The sequence below is a fragment of the Anticarsia gemmatalis genome, chromosome 25 (assembly GCF_050436995.1).
Source record: "Anticarsia gemmatalis isolate Benzon Research Colony breed Stoneville strain chromosome 25, ilAntGemm2 primary, whole genome shotgun sequence".
Classification (NCBI taxonomy): Eukaryota; Metazoa; Arthropoda; class Insecta; order Lepidoptera; family Erebidae; genus Anticarsia; species Anticarsia gemmatalis.
The window spans coordinates 4,615,325-4,635,076 of NC_134769.1; the positions used below are offsets into that span (position 1 = coordinate 4,615,325).

General features: G+C 34.1%; 2 protein-coding genes across 6 annotated transcripts in view; one reads left to right on the plus strand and one right to left on the minus strand.

The window, feature by feature from the left end:
* Nucleotides 1-19,752, minus strand: part of Dyrk3 (Dual-specificity tyrosine phosphorylation-regulated kinase 3) — a 144,988-nt gene that overhangs the window by 38,043 nt on the left and 87,193 nt on the right. The window lies entirely within an intron of this gene.
* LOC142983991 (uncharacterized) lies at nt 5,381-12,036 on the plus strand. Its single transcript, XM_076131255.1, has 2 exons — nt 5,381-5,600; nt 10,329-12,036. The coding sequence occupies exons 1-2, from the start codon at nt 5,559-5,561 to the stop codon at nt 10,866-10,868; spliced, it is 582 nt and encodes a 193-aa protein (XP_075987370.1). The 5' UTR covers nt 5,381-5,558; the 3' UTR covers nt 10,869-12,036.

Sequence of the window (19,752 nt, forward strand, 5' to 3'; positions counted from 1 at the left end):
GAAACAAAGCGGAACTGCGGAAGTAATTGAACAATGGATTATAGATTTTTGCATTGAATCAAATTATTTCCATATAAAAATAACAATGAAGACTATAATTTTTTGCGTGCAGCTAAAAGTTCAAGGAAATGTTTAATGTTCACTGAAACATTACGAGAGATATTTGATCAAATGTTGGTTACATGTAATGTTGGCGCTGTGTTTTGGATGTTGTAATTAATTGCGGACATAATGTAAAACTGGGACTAACAATGAAGTGCCAGAAATCCACAAATTAGTATTTCCACTGAATTCTATAGATGGGTAATAAATAGAACAGAAACAATATTCTGGGAAGCGATTAATATTAATGATGGTTGTCCAAATGTCGTCGCGGAAAGTAGGTCAGGAGAGCTGATGCGTTGGCCTAGTACACCAACGCGAGTGACCACCATAGCTTCACAGAAATGCTTTATGAACTACCGTACATCGTTAGCTTCTATACCATGTATATAACGGTATATTTAGTATAACCCGCGTACATTTGAGAGTTTATTTACTTTATTCTTGTTAGCAAACTTAGAACAAGATTTCACTTACTACGAATGTTTGCTGAATCTATATGTTTAGAGAAAACATTTGCTAAAAGCTGCCGTATTATTTGTCACTTGATCTCGTGCACGTAATAGTCAATCGGACGATGACCGGGACAGATGAGTCCTAGGGAGCTGACTGGGAGCCAGACAATGTTACGACTTCGACGTCCCCTAGTCAGATGAAACGATGACCTGCAGACAGTTTTGATAGACAATACGAAAGTATCTAACTTACGAAGCGAATTTGAAACCCGATTTTCACCATCAAAAACTAGCTGACCACATATTACTCCTAAATAAAACAAAATCAAATCCACTACACATGCCAGTCTCTTGAGTTTAATCTACATATCGTTAGTTCTTAAGTCCCTGAGTGTCAGTAGTTGAATGACATGACGTGCCCTGTCAAAACTACTCTGTATTTTCTAAATAAAAAGAAGTTCCCTCCCAATATATTTGCTTCATACGTTGTTCGCAGTCGCCAGAGTCGTGCAAGTAGGTCAATACATTATTTATAGTGATCCCGTCATCGCGCACAGAGTAATGTGCAATTGTAAGAGTAAACAATGCGTTACGTTTAATGTTAAGAGTGACGCTTATTTGTACCTGTTGTATGAACGATGATTAAATTATTTGCATTATAGATGTTACTATTTCTAAGCTAGTAACACATTGGGAAATAAATTAATATCGATTCTGAAGTTTAATAATTACAAACCTTAGGTTTCGAGGTCTAACTACAGAAAACACAAGTCCTTCTTCAAAAAACATTTTCTTCCAAAATAAGAGCTTAATAAAATAAAGTCTTGAATTGCAGAAAGTTGGCTCTGTTTGTACCAGTGTTGAATATTACATTTCAGCGACGTTTTCACGTATTGTGTTAACACGTCACCCTTAAGTTTCGCTTGGTACTGTTCCAAATAGTCACAATTGCATCTTAGACCTTTTGTGTGCGACACAAAGATTAAAATACCTACGACTGCATCAGCAGGGCTATGAATGCGCAAATGCAGTATTTCAAAGTCGCTTTGTTAACACTTTTCAAAGAGCAGACGTTGAAATTAATTTGTACTTTTCTGGTTTCCATCAATTGTACACAAAGAGAAGTCGCGATCAATAAGCTTTAAAAAACACCCATCAGAGGGATTTAAAAAAACAGTCTGCGGTTTCGAATCAACTGTAAACAAAGTCAATACACTCATCAAAACATGAAGAAAAAACTCGACAACAAAATTACGCAACTTACACCATATTGGATGTTGTCCAAAGCAGCGGTAACAAAGCGGACTTTATTAACCGATAAATCATGCTTTGTGAAGAGCTAATTGCTCGTAGCGTGCACTCGTAGCTTTTTAGATATTGTCTTACGTAGTTTCAAGCAAAGTTTCGAGAACTGGGCTATAAGAAAATCCCGTGTTTTCCCAACATTACGGGACGGGATATACGCTTGTACGACAGTTACGACTAACGAACATTTCAATAATGATTCAATCATCTGCGTTTTCTACAGCTCCTTCTATACTGTATATGTAAAGAAATCTATTTATCAGGTAGAAGGATAGAGAGATAGACATACCAACAAATACGTTATCAGATTTATTAAAGGATCGTATGTCTACGCCCATCTTTACTCTGCGTCGGTCTATTGTTACGGGACCCTCGGCACGTAACCACGGCATCATTTCAAGATGCGAATATCGGAATACAATTCGAAGGTAAAATTACGCAATCTACCTATTCCAATGAAGTGAGAATAAAAACATGAAATCAGGCCGAGGCTGCAGTATTCCGCGATTTGTTATGCGAATTATACCAAACAGATTGGATTGGCATAATTGACGTATACCGCGATGTATTCAAACAAATCTTGACAGATTGTCTGTTTGATTGTGAAAGTCGGAAGAGCGTTAATATTGAAGTGACATGCAAAAAATAGTTTAATATATCCCCGAGAGATTTGAAGACGGATTTTCCTTTCGAATAACAAGATAGAAAGTTATCGCAATTAAAGTTAATTTGAAGTGTATCTGAGATGACCTGAAATAGATAAGAGGTAGAAATATCTAGCGTTCGATAAATTGAGACTGCAACACAAGAGTTAGTTATATTTCCTGTTATTGCTTGAAACTCGTCTGACACGTTTTACGTTCAATAGACCACGAAAAACAGGTATTAAGTTGGATACATTGTATTTAAAACTTCAACTAAAATTGCATTTCATCGTACTTGAAGAGTGGATGAAGGCAGTCGATACTTTGTATCTTAAAACATCCTGTAAGATAAAACTTGATTTGATGCAAAGGTAATCAGACAAGCTAGCGTATGTACGCACAAACGCCGGTCGCAGACCTCTCGATAGAGCTTCAAGTGCACTTTACGTACTATTTACGGCAACGGTTTACGGTTCATGTTAAGGTTTCAGTATGTAAATCGCGGCGTGACGTCAATGCGCAGGAGTGCACTGGCTACCGACGCAAACGACCGGCCGATACACTCGTAAAGGAGGCTGTAAACTTACAAGTAAAAAGGTCGGAATTTAAGGTGAAAAGGCTGGTTATATTTAGTGTCATTTTTGGGTCATAATAATGTATGTTATTTTAGGAATCATTTCGAAAATCTTTGATAAGCTTAAGATCGACAAAGTTTGGGTATTAGTGAGATTAAAAAAGAATAAGAAGCAGAAAATATGCTTAAGATACCGAATCGAGAAGGACTCAGATCCAACCTCCCTTACAGATGTATTCCTTAACAGTAAACATCAACATATTTTAATATTTTCCTATTCTAATAAAGCGAATCGACACCAATCCCAGATCCTACCTCCCTTGTAGAGGTTTTTCCCATTTTTCCTATGATAATAAAGCACTATCTAATAAACTCCACTGAACAAAATGGGTTATTAAACGAAATACCGGCTATAAAACGTAAATAACGCCTTTATGAAAAACTTTAAAAATTAATTCTCCTTTTATCTTCTAGGAAAGAACCTAAAAAGCTATTACTAGAAGCCTTATAATAAACTGTTTCTAGGTCATCTAGAAAATTAGACCTGTGATTTATCTAGCCACATATTACTTGCCTATATTTTATAACTAAGCTTCAACCGAGGTTTACTTAGAGTTTTATGAATGTGTTAATTTTCTTCAGTAATTGAATTTATGAATTTATTATGGTTTCCTTTGAACTGAGGATAAAGGGGAAATAATTTGTAGGGTTTATAGGATTTAGTACTGGATAAAGATTAACTATGCTTAAAGTAGATAGAATACAAAATGCGTAAGATAATTACCCTCTTATTCATAAAAATATATGAAGTTATGAAAGGCTTATAAATTGTTTTTCATTCTTTCACTCCTTAGCGAAATGGAAAAGAGAAAACATATTATAGTAGTTTTTTTACTAAAATAGGTTTATAGTGTGTTTATGAATAAGAGGGTTAGATTTTAAGACTTAGTGGTTTTTTGTGGTTTATTGTATACTTTAGCTCATATTTCGGTATAAATTTAACGTCTCCAAGAACCTTTTCATTGACCTACATTTTATATAGCTTACGTCGCGTCGTGCGTAATTAAATGTTGTACAAAAGTATTTTTAATTTTCCTCATGTAACAAATTATCTGTTTCACCTGAATTGAGTTTTATTGGTTCAATTTGTTTACCGATACTTGCTTAAATCGAGTTGGAAAACTTTGTCTATTTCCCTAAATGTATTCAGTTTACTCTGATTATCTTTTCTCCAAATTTGTTATTTACTTTGCGAATGAAACACGATTGTACTAAGGCGCTTTTTTCAATAGCTGTAAGTACAAAAAAATGATAAGTTTACTTTATAAGAACTTATTTATGTCTATCAGTAATTCTGAATGTTAAATATTCGATGCTTTAGTATAGAGTGCAGGAAATCGTGCTAATGTATATTTCTCGTTGAGAACTCACTTAGTTCTCGCGCCTGTGTTAAGCCTTTCGAGTTGATTGATAGTTCCTTTCCGACATTACAGAAAAGATGAAAAGTATACATCCGTTCTCGTTTATTTACACTCTTCACCAAGCTTTTATGATCTCTGCACAATGAAATACTATCATATGTATCACTTTGGTAACGAAACGGAACATGCAAGGAAACTAAAACAAACACTCGAAAATTCACTTTAAAATCGCGCCAAAAAGTTCAAAGGAATCCAATTTCGGATGAATTCTGTTTCGGTTTAAAGCTTCAGTTAAACAAAAAAAAGTATACAGTCAATCTGATTTGGTCCAAATGTTACGAAACTACATTAATTCGATTAGAATTTCTATACTAACTGAATTTATTTGTTTACTATTTGTTAACTGGACCGGTTTTTAATTTAGCTTGAGTTTAGTATTTATAATAAACTGTTAATTGGTACGCAATTTCAAAGTGCTCAAATATTTATGATCTGGAAGCCTCATGTGTTAATTAACAGTAAGGTACGCGTTATCATAAAATCAAAATGACTCGTTAGTCATTTGATACTAACTGTTAGTAAGAAAGTTAATTTAGAGAAGCTTTGTAACGACTCATAATTAAATGAAGCACGAAGTCTCGCTAGTTCTTAGAAGTGCGCAAGTGTGGATCGGTAACAGATCCTGACATAGAAAATGTAAGCGTAAGGATGCATCGCCCCTACCGTTAGACGGATTTAGACGGGCTTCCCCGAACTATATTACATGTACCTTAAAATACGAAGGCGTGACTACGTGTTAAGTGGAAGATACTAACGAACCGTCTTCCTGAAACCCGCCCTCTTTCCGAACTCCCGTACTATAAATATGACGCTGAAACGTATTCGCTTCAGTCGTTCAGGAAAGCTCGAGGTGTGCACTGTGCCAAATCACAGCATTCCCTAGTGACAACGTGATCGTATACGCATACACATTTAATTGTACAACAAAGTTTTTATTGAAAAACAAACATTTTAAGTGGCTTTTGTATTGTTCAGTGAAACCTATAAGTGCGGCAAGATGTTGGACAAAACCATCCTCGGTGGTAGTTGGGAAAGCGTGGTAAGTAGAATAACAATTAGTCTAGTAGCTAGACGGTTTAATTAAGCTAGATAGTAGGAGTTTAGATTAGCGCTAGATGTCTATCTGGTGTACAATAAACTAGTCGTGCCCACGTATTTGGATTACGGAATGGAGCTTACACAGGCGGTGGTCAGCGGTAACTATTACGCAAAGTGCATGGCCACTTTAATGCGCTTAAAAGGCAACTGACTTGTCTATGGTCGCTGTCATTGAACTGCAGCGCGTGCGTGTCCGCTGTTTGAATATGGAATCACATTCTTTTTGTGGTAAAGCTCTTGACATTGCCCCATACAGCCAGCCTCACGGCTACTCGGTTGACGCAATGAGTATTATATTAATCAATGTCCAAAATCGATCTGATCGAAACGTTACAGATTAATCGTTAAGATTACTTCCATCAAAAGATTTTATACGGTTCAGTAAAGGTTATCGAGTTTTAAAAAGTGACCGTGATGAATTTAGCTGTGGGGAGTTAATAAGAGTTTGTATTACTTTCTCTAAATTTCATAATTGTGAAGGTTATAATTATAAAGTCACATAAATTTAGTTTCTAGCATACAATTACAGTAAAAGTGAGTCCTCAATGTTGCTAACGGCCAGTTCCTGCACCGTATTCGTTCGGAAACGAAGCGCAGAGGAAAAAACAATTACGCTTTGTTTATGGAAAACTCTCACGGCGCTCATTGTTTGAAAATGGAACTGTCATTTGAAATAAATTATTATTTCGATACAATTTGCGCTTTTTGTTTTTGTAGAGTAGTTGTCAATGTTATAATAGAAAGTGTTAGGTGTCAAATAAACAGTGTGTTGTCATATCTGTTGTCAGAAGTGTCAATTGGTTGATACTGGTCGTCATAATTCGGCGACCGGTCTTGGCGAATTTAGTTTGGTTACTTTCACCGGAGCCCATGGTTTCCGAACTTGATGGGCGAGTGCCTAGACATTTTCGTGTAACAATCTCTAATGGCTGTCATTCGACGGCCATTCCGGTTTATGGTTTCGAAAGTGGAGAGCTATCTGATAGATGACAAACGACAGTTTAAAAATGAAAAGCGTTAAATTATAAGATGCATATATCACTGGCGTTGTCATTAAAAATATAATAAGTTAGACGGACAGAAATATGGAGATTTGTCACTATTTAAATATTGAAATTATTTGTTTATATAAATCTTCGCGATTTAAAATAATTATAAAATATCTGTCAACGTCCGACTACCGTATTTCCATTAGATGAGATATAAATGAAGTCCACGCCTACATTTATCGCGACTGCAGGAAAATATTTATCTTAGTAAATAACAGTCGATGCAGAACACATTTTCTAGGAAGAAGAAAACATACGTATCTACGCATTTTTCGTATTGATTTTCATAACAGTAATAGGAGTCATTAGACGAGGGGTCGTCATCTTTAAACTGGGTGACGAGATCATGATGGTGCAATATTATTAAAAAAACTGTGTTACTCATTGGAAAATCATAGTGGACAAAAAATGCGCGTGGGCAACTAACAGTTAGTCAGCAAAGTATACGTAGTATACGTCACTGTCTAATATTAAAATGTCTCATCAGATGTTTATCGGTTGTTCACCCGTCTATATCTATTAACTGTTACGATAATTCTTTAGTAATTACGCAGTAAAAACATTAGTATTTATTGCGCGGTCTTTAGAAAAACAAACAACAGAAAAAATCCCAACCAATCTATGAGGAAACAACTGATTTTCAACAATAGTAGGGTACAATATTGACTTTGTGTTTTGAGTGATATATTTTTGGTAAATAATTTAGTGTATAAATAGATAATACAAAAGGTTTCGCATAGTAAATGTGTATATAATTGCGTGCTCAAACGCACGTAACTGGTAACTAAGAATAGCGTCCTATACTTGAACTGGACTCAAAATAGAATGCGTTTGCCTAATGTCGAATGTAGAAATGTAGGGCTGTCACGGCAGAATAATTAAATACACTAATTTAATTACAAAACACTGTTTGTTAAATATTAGTACCTCGCCTATTCTTCTAAAAATGAAAGATACATAAAAAGCATCAGCAATAAACAATTTTTTTTTTTTGCACAATATACCTACTTTTCCAAACACACTTTCATATAACTATTAGGAAATTGTTCTCTATACTTCCTATAAAAGTGGATAGTTCAGAAACACCTTGATGACCCTGGCTCGCCCGTATTCGCGATCTAAACCGCGTAAATCTCACAGCGCATTGTTTACCAAATTTATGTTAAATATAACCCGCCGCTGGAAAAACATACGAAAAATATGTTTAGCAAGTCTTTACGATGTGAAGACGCGTTTAACTTGCTTTCTATCAATTAAGGAAGAATTAACGCTTAAATTTCTTAGAAGGCCGAGCGAATTTCTATATTTAAATCTTACAGCTGCAAAATTGTTTAAATACCGTTAAAATTGTAAGAGTAATGAGGAAAATAATTATAATCTGAAGTTTTTAAAGTCTAGTCCAAACATTACATCGCAAAATTGAAGAGGATATATGTGAGTATGTAGCTGTAAATTGGAGAAAAAAACAGTGTGCCGTATTTTTTGCACGCCGTTTGCGCATACGAGGTTTAACGGTACTTAAAAAACTGGGTACTGTTGCACTTGCAAATACAAAATACACTATAAATACACACACATAGAGTTCATTTTCAATTCATATGTTGTCGATACGAATTAATCACAGTATCGTACTGATTTCTAATCTTGTTCTTAAATCAAAATACAAGCCGAAGTCATTAATTACTTGACTGGAGTTATTAAAATATTATGGTCGGCAGTTTTGTGAAACTAAGCGCACTTACATAAGTGTAATTAACTTGAACCAGAAATAGAATTACTGTATTTACTTTAATAAGTGCCTTTATATTGCAAGCACTAGAACTGCGTGGTACAACGGTAAAATGGATAAGATAAAACTCGAAGGTTAGCACTTCCGTAGACCTCAATATATCATAACCGCGAACAACATAACGCACGTAACAAACACGTTGCAACCGTACAATAATAGATATTGCATTGAGTATAACGATGCGTTCTCTAAAATAACCCGTGACAAAATTAACGGTGCCTTTTAGTAACGTTATCACCTTCACAACTATAATAACATCCACGAATAACACAAGCATGCACGGGACAGAAATACTATACGCATTTTACGTGATATTACAAAACGAGTGGTCGAAATAGGACACGCACTGCCACCGAAAGGGCGGAGTGGACATGTCGTGACGTCACCGGCTCTCACCGACACTCACCGAACACGACGCATGTCTGCATTGATGGACAGTAAATAATTACCTGAAAACGAAAATGCACAAGGTTAAAACAAAATAAAACACAAAAAATAAGTAGCCTCGATGCACGTGAGGCTTAATTTACCGATTTAATTAGACCGTGTTAACCAACTCAGCTAATAGGACAACTATTTAAAAATGACCCATTTTTACGTAGCGACCTAAATTCGCAACATTGCACTGTTTTTTTACACTAACCCATTAAAAATATGTTACACAACATGAGCTGTCAAAATACAAAGTCGCGCATATTTGTCGTGTCAGTACCGATAGACATTGAAATATTCCGTTTCTCTAGCACGTAACAAAAAAATAAGTAAATTTGATAATAGAAACCAAAGAAGCAACAACTGAAACATTTTTAGACGATTTAAGTAGAATTCTGTACTTTGTAAACCAGTTGCATGTTGACATTAACAAATGTATCGCCCCCAATTTTTCGAGCAAAACATTTAGAATGTTATATCATTTCACATAATTCAGCAGTAAAATAAAATAGTAATCGCAGTTAATTATTATTTTAAAATATTCAGACATTTCATAATGACTCCATTTTTGATTGGAATGAATTCAAACGAGCGAGGTAGTTCCATATGTTTCACGCGTGTGTTTAGTTTACACCATGTTCTAACGAACTCCAATAATAAACCGTCTATTTCTGCGTGACCCATTATTTGACCAGTGGCCGGCAACGTCATATTCTGGGATTCCACGAAAGTCATAAAAACATTACATAATAATAAGATCAAATTAACTTGACGTAACTAACGCACATAACCGCGGGAGACTTGTGCAACCCACTCGTTAACGTGAAAGCTTTTAATACTTCTGAGGGCACATTAGCAAACCCGAAAGCGCTTTTCGAAGGACAATTTAATAAACATATTTTTTTATCGTTCGACCTTTCGCCGGAATGTTGTTTATTTATCGCGATGACATCATATTAAAAGCGCCCTTTGTATAGCTGAGAAATCGAGATGAACGACCTTACGTTGACAAATAATTATAAATATTACGCTTTTATTGAGCTTCCTAGACAGTTCACGGTTGCAATTTAAAAATCGTCAACACAAACATTGCCAAGTTCCCGTAGATTGAGACATATGGCGCTCACGACAGGTGGCGTCAGACATGTGGGCACCACTCGAAGGGCTCGAATGACGAACGCACTGAACACACAGTAAATCGACCCTATTAATAATAGAAAGGGCCGGCGGTGTTGCCTAGCCTCACGTCCAGACAGTCACGTAGGGACGTTCTATTGATACTTTAAATAATCCGTAAGATCACTGCCTGCACAGAGTTGTTTATGGGACAGCCGGAGATTAACATTGATAGTTGTTTATGTAAGCTCAAAGACTAATAGGAAATTTATGTCTATTCCAGGTGTCGAGAGACGACTACGAGATTGACTACAGCCCGAGTCCTCGCGGCTCTCCGCTGAAGGACACGTCCAACATACAAGACGAGCCTGGATACTGCATCAGCCGTCACAACCCTAACAAGACCTTCCGCCGTGAGTCTGTCATCGCCTCGTGGAAAAGTTTGAAGAAGGAAAGAGAGCAGGCTCTGGGAAAACGTTTTATTTATGTTGACGCTGACAGTTACCAAGACTACTATGGCAGGAACAAGGTCAAGCGGTGCAAGAGTGACAGGGCTCCTACTGGTCCCAGGGTTCCTAAAAAGGTGAAGCGCACTTACTCAGTTCTCTACAGATATGACGCGGCCGAAGAAAAGGTAGTTAAGGAGTACAAATATCAGGTACCGAAGGAAACTGAACTGCCTAGCCATCCTGTGATGCAGAAGTCCTACTCTGAGCCTTTCTTGAGGCAGGAGACAACTCCTAAAAAGAAGGTGAAGAGATCTTTCACCACCCTCCTCAACATTAAGACAAAGTTTTTGAACATCTTCACTTCCAAGAGTTAAACTGGATGAAGAAGACATTATTTGGATTAATTGCTCAATTCAATGCATTTTAAGATTGGCGTATTACTTTAAAATAACGTAATCGTCATGATTCTAGTCAAAATTTCGTTTGAGGTGACAGAAACATGTATTAATGATTCTGTAGAAAGCATAAACTAAACTCCTAATGGGATGTATTGACATACAAACATGCCAGTATATCAAAAGGAGTAAGATCTAGTTATTTCTCGGCTCGTAATTTCATATGCTTTATTAAAAGGTTAACTGTGTTATTTTGAAGTGCCAAATGTATTCATAGTATAAGTTTAGTATATAATTTGTGATATTTTCGTGTGTTGTGATAATATTTTATACTGTATTCTAATGTTTCTTTGCTGTAAATTCTTAATTACGGCAACTGATAACTAATTAATATGAGACTACATAAAAATGAGGAAGTCTTTAGTAATATGTAATGTTTTATATTGCATTTAATATAACACAATTACTTATCTAAAAGGTTAAGGTACTTTATGTTTACAAAGCAATTCTTTATCTTTCAAGTGAAAATAAAAGCAATTGCATAATGTAAATGTTGACAGAAGTACTTTGACGTAATTGTTTGTGTTTCGATGGAAATATGAATTTAATTACAAATTGTATGAGGAGCTACAATTGATTGCCACAATTCATTCATATTTCACGATATGAATGTAATATTAAATGGCAAGAAGCTAAAAGTGTTAAGTTACTTTTAAATTATTTATATTTGAATTGTTAATTTAAATATAACTTTAATTTAATGAAGGTAACTTAAAATAAATGTAATAACAGATCAATTCATTATATTTAATCAAAATATAAAAGTAATTGTAATCACAACTTACATATTGTACTGATAAACATACTACTATTATATTATATAAATACTAATATAATTGTGTTTTCATTATTATAAATAATTTATTATAATTATTTTCATTCCTTTTATGTAAGAAGCTTTACTTAGTATATTATATAGTATAAGTTATATGCCAATAAGTAAATTATACTAATCGTATTGGAATTGTAAACATATCAATTATTTAGAATTATGTTGTAAACGCCTAAACGTGTTGACAATCAAAGTATTATAGAATTTATAAACATATTTATATTATCCTAGTATTAGTAATTAATATAAAATAAATATTTTGTATTATACAATTTTATGTATTTTATTTCACAGCCTAATTACACAATTATTTAATAGAAATAGTTTAATAATAGTTTATATACATTATTATAATATATAATTATTGGTTAATTTTTTCAATTAAACCAAAATTCAAATAGAAAAAGACAGACAGAAATTACTATAAATATCACTTTTTAAGAACGATATAGTAATTACTTCATTTTACTAACAAACATTATGCTATAATAACATTACTATTGACCAAATCATTATACATTTCATTCAACAATTAATTTATTATAGTTTAAATCTGTTGTCAAAATAATTACGTAAACAGTTTACCCATATTGTATAACAATTGTTGACATGACACGTCAGCAATAAGCCCGCATGAAACACTGTGTAGTGAGTACTGTATTGTGAACAAAATCATCAAAGATATCGCCATTGTATTCAATACTATGCGGGACTAATGACTATTGTGTTATTTCAGAACTAAGGATCGATATTTTATTAATTATACAAATAGATATTCATTGGTCTAGAAACTAGGGTGACTATTGTTTAAAGCCATATCACCTATAAAGGGACATTTGACTAGAGAACTACGTATAATTAGGTCTGAGTTGTCAGCCATTATAAAAAAAAAGAGAAAATTGTTATGCCTAGGAAGTTTTAAGGAAAGTAAACTGCAAACATAGCTTTAGGGAAAGACAATTGTTTAAAAGAACATCAGCTAAAACAATCTTTTTGTAATAGCGAATTAAGAATTAATTATAAAAATACATAAGCTTTATTTTATGCATCATGGACTACTTCGACAATTATCAGAAACAATATTACTTGTATTATTTGTGGACCTCTTTCACAGCTAAACTATGTCAGATATTGTATACAGAAACTTAGATTTCAATAGATTTTATCTCAACACATTATCTATTGCTGATAAAATGATAAAAACAAGACGTAAGCGTAAAGTACCATCAATCTCAATTCGTTTATTGGATGAACAAGATAATTGGATCCCAGATATTGAGATGAAACAACAAATCAAATCAACATGACGTTTTATCAAATCAAACCAAATGTAATAAAAATCACATGGCTTATGTGATTCGGTGTATAATGACATTACAATTCATGTTTATGAGTCCTGTTTTTAAATATTGTAATTTGATTTTGATTGAAAATTAGCTACCGTTACAAATCAAATACACTACTAAACTACCTATTAAATCCAAAATCTATAAGTAACCTTAAAATTAATCGCCAGATGTTTAGCAAAATATCATATTTGATACCAAAACTACAACATTGTATTACAAGACTCGCAACCAAACAACAAAACAACCTTTGAAACAAAAAACCTAAAAAATTTTCGCTTCGGGAATAAGTACGTAAACCACTTTCTTCGCCAAAAAAATTTCTGTCATCAAGACACAATGATATATTTGTCTTTATCATAGTTTGCCTAGTGACAAATACATACAATAATACCCAGCGACTAGCCACAGGCAGGTCAATGTTTAATTAGATAATACGGCTCCATCACCGTTCTTGTAGCAAGTACGCGTCGAATGAGAGGGATTAAGGCCATACGTTTGATTAATGTCTAATAGCCTCCCTTGATGATGCGAGAGGTGAAGGTTCAGCCGCAAATTATTGGGAGCCTTGATTGAATATTATGTTCAGATTGTGTACATTTATTCGCGGGTCGGGAAAACTGATATATGTACATGTACAATATGATGTGTAATCTCCTCAAAGCTTTTCTGCAGTTTCATTGATACCAGTCAACTGTGTAAGACTTTGTTTATAGTTTCCAGTGTGTACCTGTGTATTAAGTACACATTTGGACCCCTTGAGCGGCAGTCGCATACCGACCACGCTACAGAGACGCGTAATCTCATTAGGAAAATTAATAGCAGTTTTATTTAATGAGATATTTTCTAAGGCCATTCTCAGAAGCAGCAAATGTTTGACAAGATAGTGCCTGGTAAATAAAAAAGGATAATAATATACTTGGTAATTGAGGAACTATACAGACGAACTTATACACTGTCCTTTCTCTATTTTCAATGTTTAATACACTTATAGATTGTTTGTATTCAGTACCAGAGCAGAGCATCAATTGTTATACAATATAACATCCTGTCCTCATAAATTAGACTAAACGTAAGAACACCTAAAATATCATATTTAGTACAGCATAATCTCCAAATCCGTACCTATCCATAAAAATTACCACGCCGAGTTCAACGTGAGGGTATAAACACAAATTTAGATTCGCAACGAGGTCGAAAGGGGTGGAGGGTGAATATGGGACAATGTTATGCAGAATTAAACCTAGGGTAAACATAACATACTTTGTACATGTACAGGCTACGTGCATGCGATACATTATGTATTACCATGCTTTTAGACAAGAATGGAATGAAACTGTGAGTGGGAATTTTATAGAGAATGGGGTGAAACTTGATACAGTACTTCTGTAATAAAAAATTGTATGTACTGCGTCATGTACGTACATACATATGTGTCATACATAATGTATGTTTGTGGGATGTCGCTGTAATTAAAGGATTAAATATAAAGAACTTATAGTATTTATTTATAATATTAAAGCAGTTTACTAATGTATAAAGTTAACTTTTATTTGTTCATAAAGGAGTTTATTAACATACTGTTTTGCCTGTTAGGTTCTTTACTTAGTAGAGTACTAACTACACTACATTAATATGGTATTATAGTTAAGGATTCTACACAATTTCAACTTGAAACAAATAGGCAAGTGGGTCAAAGTCCAGCAAAATTCACAGAAGCAAAGTAAATAAAAGCTTGTAAAATATGTACATAAAACCTCTTATTCATAAACACACTATAAACCTATTTTAGTTAAAAAAACTCCTAAAATATGTTTTCTCTTTTTCATTTCGCTAAGGAGTGAAAGAAACAAAACTCTTTATGAGCCTTTTATAACTTCAGATACTTTTATGAATAAGAGGGTTAATATTTGACCCAGTGTTGGAAACTCAAAATATCCCCTAGATTCTGTGCTCGTCAGGTGTAAAGTGGTGCCAGGTCCCTGCCCGTGGGAACCCGGGCCCATTCGCTCGAATTTGAATAAACAATAAGACACGTACCCACTGTACAATCGGGACATCACGCCACACAGTGTTGCCAGAATTTCGTTTCGCGATCCATAGGGAATCGGAACACGAAGTTGGATATTATTTTTGTGTAAGAATAGAGGAAAGTTTGATGTGGTGACAAAATTGGAAATATGTTCCGTCTAAAACTTATAAATGGATTATTTATTGACAAAAACTGATATCAAAGTAAGTGACAGTATGAGTCGCAGGATTTTATTTTTAAGTGGCGAAGTTTATGTAAAAATCAGACAAAGTAAGAGATGTTAGACGAAAATACTTATTGTTCATTTATTTCTTTACATAATTATCAAGCTGTCCAAACACCTGCCTATTTTTACCGCAGAGAGCATGGAAGCGAAGATTAGCTATCACCAATATGCCATTATCAATAGATATTTGATTCCCCTAAGGTCTTAGGAATAACAGCAAACTTTAAGATAAGCTTATAATTTACAAATGTACATTTGTACAATCTTCGCGTGTATAATGTAAGGCTATCGGTATCTTACAGCCAGTTTACGTAGCGTCGCGTATTAGGTAATGCATAGCCGAAAGCCATTGCAGTGGGTCACGCTGCCGCCGACCAACGGGACCTTGAACCTTAACTGTCGCGGCGAACTAACTGATTTATTACTCACTAAACCTAAGTGACTTCACAACTCACTTGATTCGTTTGATTAATCGTTTACTGTAATTGATCGTTACTTCTTGTGATTGATTAATGTTACAACTATGTTTTGATTGTAGATTAATTGATTGCTCGTGACTTATTGTCGAAAATAATACATATTTAGTTTTTAAATATAAGTTTTTTTTTTATTCACTGCGGATAATTGCGGACTACTAACGCCATCTGTTAGTATTGGCACGAACTTCTTGCGCAGCTCTGAAACTGAAACTATTATTAGATTTCTAAGATTTGAAGATCAACGCACGCAAACCAATGGTGTTACTATAAAACTGACCGCTTGCAAAACCGTTTTAATAAGTGTACATAAAATAAAATAAACATACAAACTAAAAACACACAAGTAATAAAATAAAACTAAAAACAAATTAGCTATAACTCCTAGCGGTTTTAAAGCGATTTGATTTTTATTAACATGTTAAAAAATAAATATTATTTTACTGCGAACTTTGGCAACTATAAAACAGCTCTTCCATTTTTAAATAATATTTTTTTATTAACCAAAGAGGTCGGCAAAAGATCGCAACCTGCATAGAATCAGGATGAAATATAGATTAAAAATATAATCAGTATCGAGTATCAATGTGCTTTAATTACGGGAAACGGGAGTTAAAAACGGGAGTATATTAAACAAGTGGTTTTAATTAATTATTAGTGTAATTAAAATAACAATAAAGGCCAAGGATTGACCTCAGTGTAATGGAGTCAGTGTTGCACTGGTTCATTGTGACATGAGTTTCAATGCTACGAATATTATGGATGTAATTAATAAAACTGAATGTTATATTCCCGGTATCAGGTAAAGGTCTCGTTATAAAACTATTGCCAAGGTTTTTTTAATGACGACTATACTATTATAGTGGTTGGAAAATAGAATCGCGTGTAGATTCTATATTAAAGGCATCATATTTTTAATGGTTACCAAATAAAATTGTTCTAACTGCAAACAAAGAACAACTAGATTTTAGGATTGTAAAATTCTGCCTTATTATTTTATAGACATAGGTACGTCACGATAAGTCCCCAACCCGCACTGTGGTCTCAAGGCCTAAACCCTCCCCTTCGTTTGGAAGGAGACCCTTGCCCGGCAGTGGGCAGTGGGACAGTAATGGGTTAAAAAAATATTTATACGCAGGCGAATACCCGGGCAGATACTAGTAAAATAATTTCGTAACACCAAATAGTCATAAATATTTTTCATTTATTTCATAATGGAGATTGTCTTATAAAAGTGTATTGAGTAGGCCTTCAGCGTTAGTGATTATATTTAATGTGTAAAATGAATTAGTGTACGAGTATGTTTATGTTTGTGTAGAAACATAAATGTCAGTGAAGAGATATGTGTCTCAGCGTTTACAGCGGACGTTTGGCGATGGCCCATCGATAAATCACTTACGTAGTTTTACTATTACAAAACTAAGCTCGAAATATTACTGCGGCACGGCCAACGTTGTTCTGTTGTTTGTAAAAACAATGGCTGATGAAATTCTTTGTATAAAAATTATATTAACAAAAGAAGAAATGAAATTACGAACTAGCTTTTGCAAAGAACTTTGGATTTAATAATACTATAGGTATTATTTGTTAATTTTAGTTACAGTCTAAATCTGTGCTAAATCGAACTCTATTTAGTAGATTTTGTTTCAGAGAGTAACAAAAAAACACACGTCAATATCTCAAAATTCGCGTCAATATATTAGTAAACAAATTTTAAAAAATGTGTTCTGTTATTTTGTAATAAAATCTAACACATTTTCAAATAAATTCGTTACTCATCAATCCGACATCGGTTTTGAATTAGTGCGTGGAAAAATCTCATTGAATGTTACTTGAATAGGTACAAATTAGCTATTGGAAAACTCTAGCGAGAGAGAGAAGACTTTCAAGGCTTTGTAATACCGATATTGATGGCTCAATAAAGTTTCTATGAAATTCAGCGTATTATACTAAAAACCGACAGGGAATAGCGGATTTAAAAACATTAATCATATGATTTGTGCATAAACGAGACTATGATTTAGTGAAATTTATATTTTACATTGAAGCCTCTACTGGCGACTTCGTCCATGACAAAGACGACGACGACAAAGACTATGGGTTAAAAAGTACCCTGTGTTCTTTCAGTATATAACACTTATGATTACTAGGGTGCTTAAAATGCCCATAGAAAAACCGTTAAGTAGTATTTTTATTAAACAAAGTAAGAGTCTTTCAAAATGATTCAATAAAACAGAACGACATAATGCACACCATTTTTTTTATTTGCAAATGGTAATTATCAAAATGCTTTTTACTAGCAAACAAACAGTAGACGAATCAATCACCTAAAAACAAAAACAACATACCTATTAAAACGACTGTTAATTAAACACAGTTGTATAGACAGTGAAAAATGACCTTATGCACAATGTACAATGTACATTGATGGCTCAGTAGTCTGGCTCACTAATTGTCATCCGGCTAGGCGGCTCCATAGCCGCTATGTATGCAGTAATTGCATAGCAACGCATATGACATAATATAGGTTTTACTGCAATGCCTGACCTTAGGTGATAGTTCGAATCGGATGTATTGTTATGTATTCGTGCATTTTATATAGAGTTTTATAACCTTAGTAAGGTGATTTCCCATTGACAACCGAATATCTTTCAGTCAGTTTCTATTGCATCTTGCAAGAATCAAGGTTTTTCAGCTAATTTGTATGTCAACTCGCTACTCAATGTTAGGAAGTTGCTTTTTAGAAAGAAATGTTCTTTGCCTTGACTGCGTCATATTGAATATTAAGATTTTTTTAAGCTTTTATGGGCCTGAAGTAAGTCTTAATACTAGCTATACGTAATTACGTTTTGCAGTCCAATCTATAATTGACTTAAAGTCCTGATGATATAAGGTTAATTGTATGCAATAGTATGCATGCTATGTAGACATGCTCAGTACACTTGACGCTGTCTGTCTACGTCATGTAATACGTACACATCATGTCCTTTACTGACTTGACTGTGTACTCCTACGGTTATTCCAAGTAAATGCTTCAAAATAAATAACTAACCAATAAAAATGTAAACGATACTCAGAAAACAGTAAAACGTACGATAAACTTCCTTTATCAACGTACGAGTACATTAACTAGAAAAGATAACTTTATCATTACCTACGGACATAAATCAGACCAGTTTGGTAGATAGTTTTTGTACAAGTTTGAAAGTTACTCCATAGGGATAACGTAGGGCACGTTGAAATTGAAGCCAGATTTTTAGATTTAGTTTAAACTCTACAGGCAAGAGAGAGATTACGTGACTTATTTTTAATTATTATTTTAGACGTAGGTATTTTCAACGAAAGGATCTAAATAAGGGTGTTCGCACCCTGGGCAGATCGTAAAGTCTATCGCAAACGGGAGGAGGTTTATGATATAGTCGCTAGTGAAAAGCTGTGATAAAGATGGTGATGGATTTTGATTTATACATCATTGAATAAAAATAATATTAGATGACACGAAATGACCTTTCCTACAACACATAAGAAAAATATACTTTTTATAAATTCAACGTACTCTATCAAAAATATAACAATCCACGTATGTTTATAAACAAAGTGATATTCAAGTAATAACCAACAATGCTTCGGTACCAGCTATTATTTCCATTGAAACGTCTAGCCTCGCCAATGACATTGACTTCAATTGAAAATAATACGCCAGTGAAAAGATTTAGCCTTCGTCGTTATTGTGTCACAATCTACGGATTAGGCAATTGAACTTGCACGATTTGATATAAAAATACATTGTGGGTGTTAATTGGGTTTTTTGGGAAGATTATCCAAAAAGCGAAGACTTTAAACTGACTGACTGGATTATGTATACGTCTATATTACCTATTGTTGACGGTT

Excerpts from the sequence above, each read along its gene's own strand:
- LOC142983991 (XM_076131255.1), top strand. The coding sequence starts at position 5,559 with ATGTTGGACAAAACCATCCTCGGTGGTAGTTGGGAAAGCGTG. Across the intron at positions 5,601-10,328 it reads GTGGTAGTTGGGAAAGCGTG|GTGTCGAGAGACGACTACGA; the intron begins GTAAGTAGAATA and ends TGTCTATTCCAG.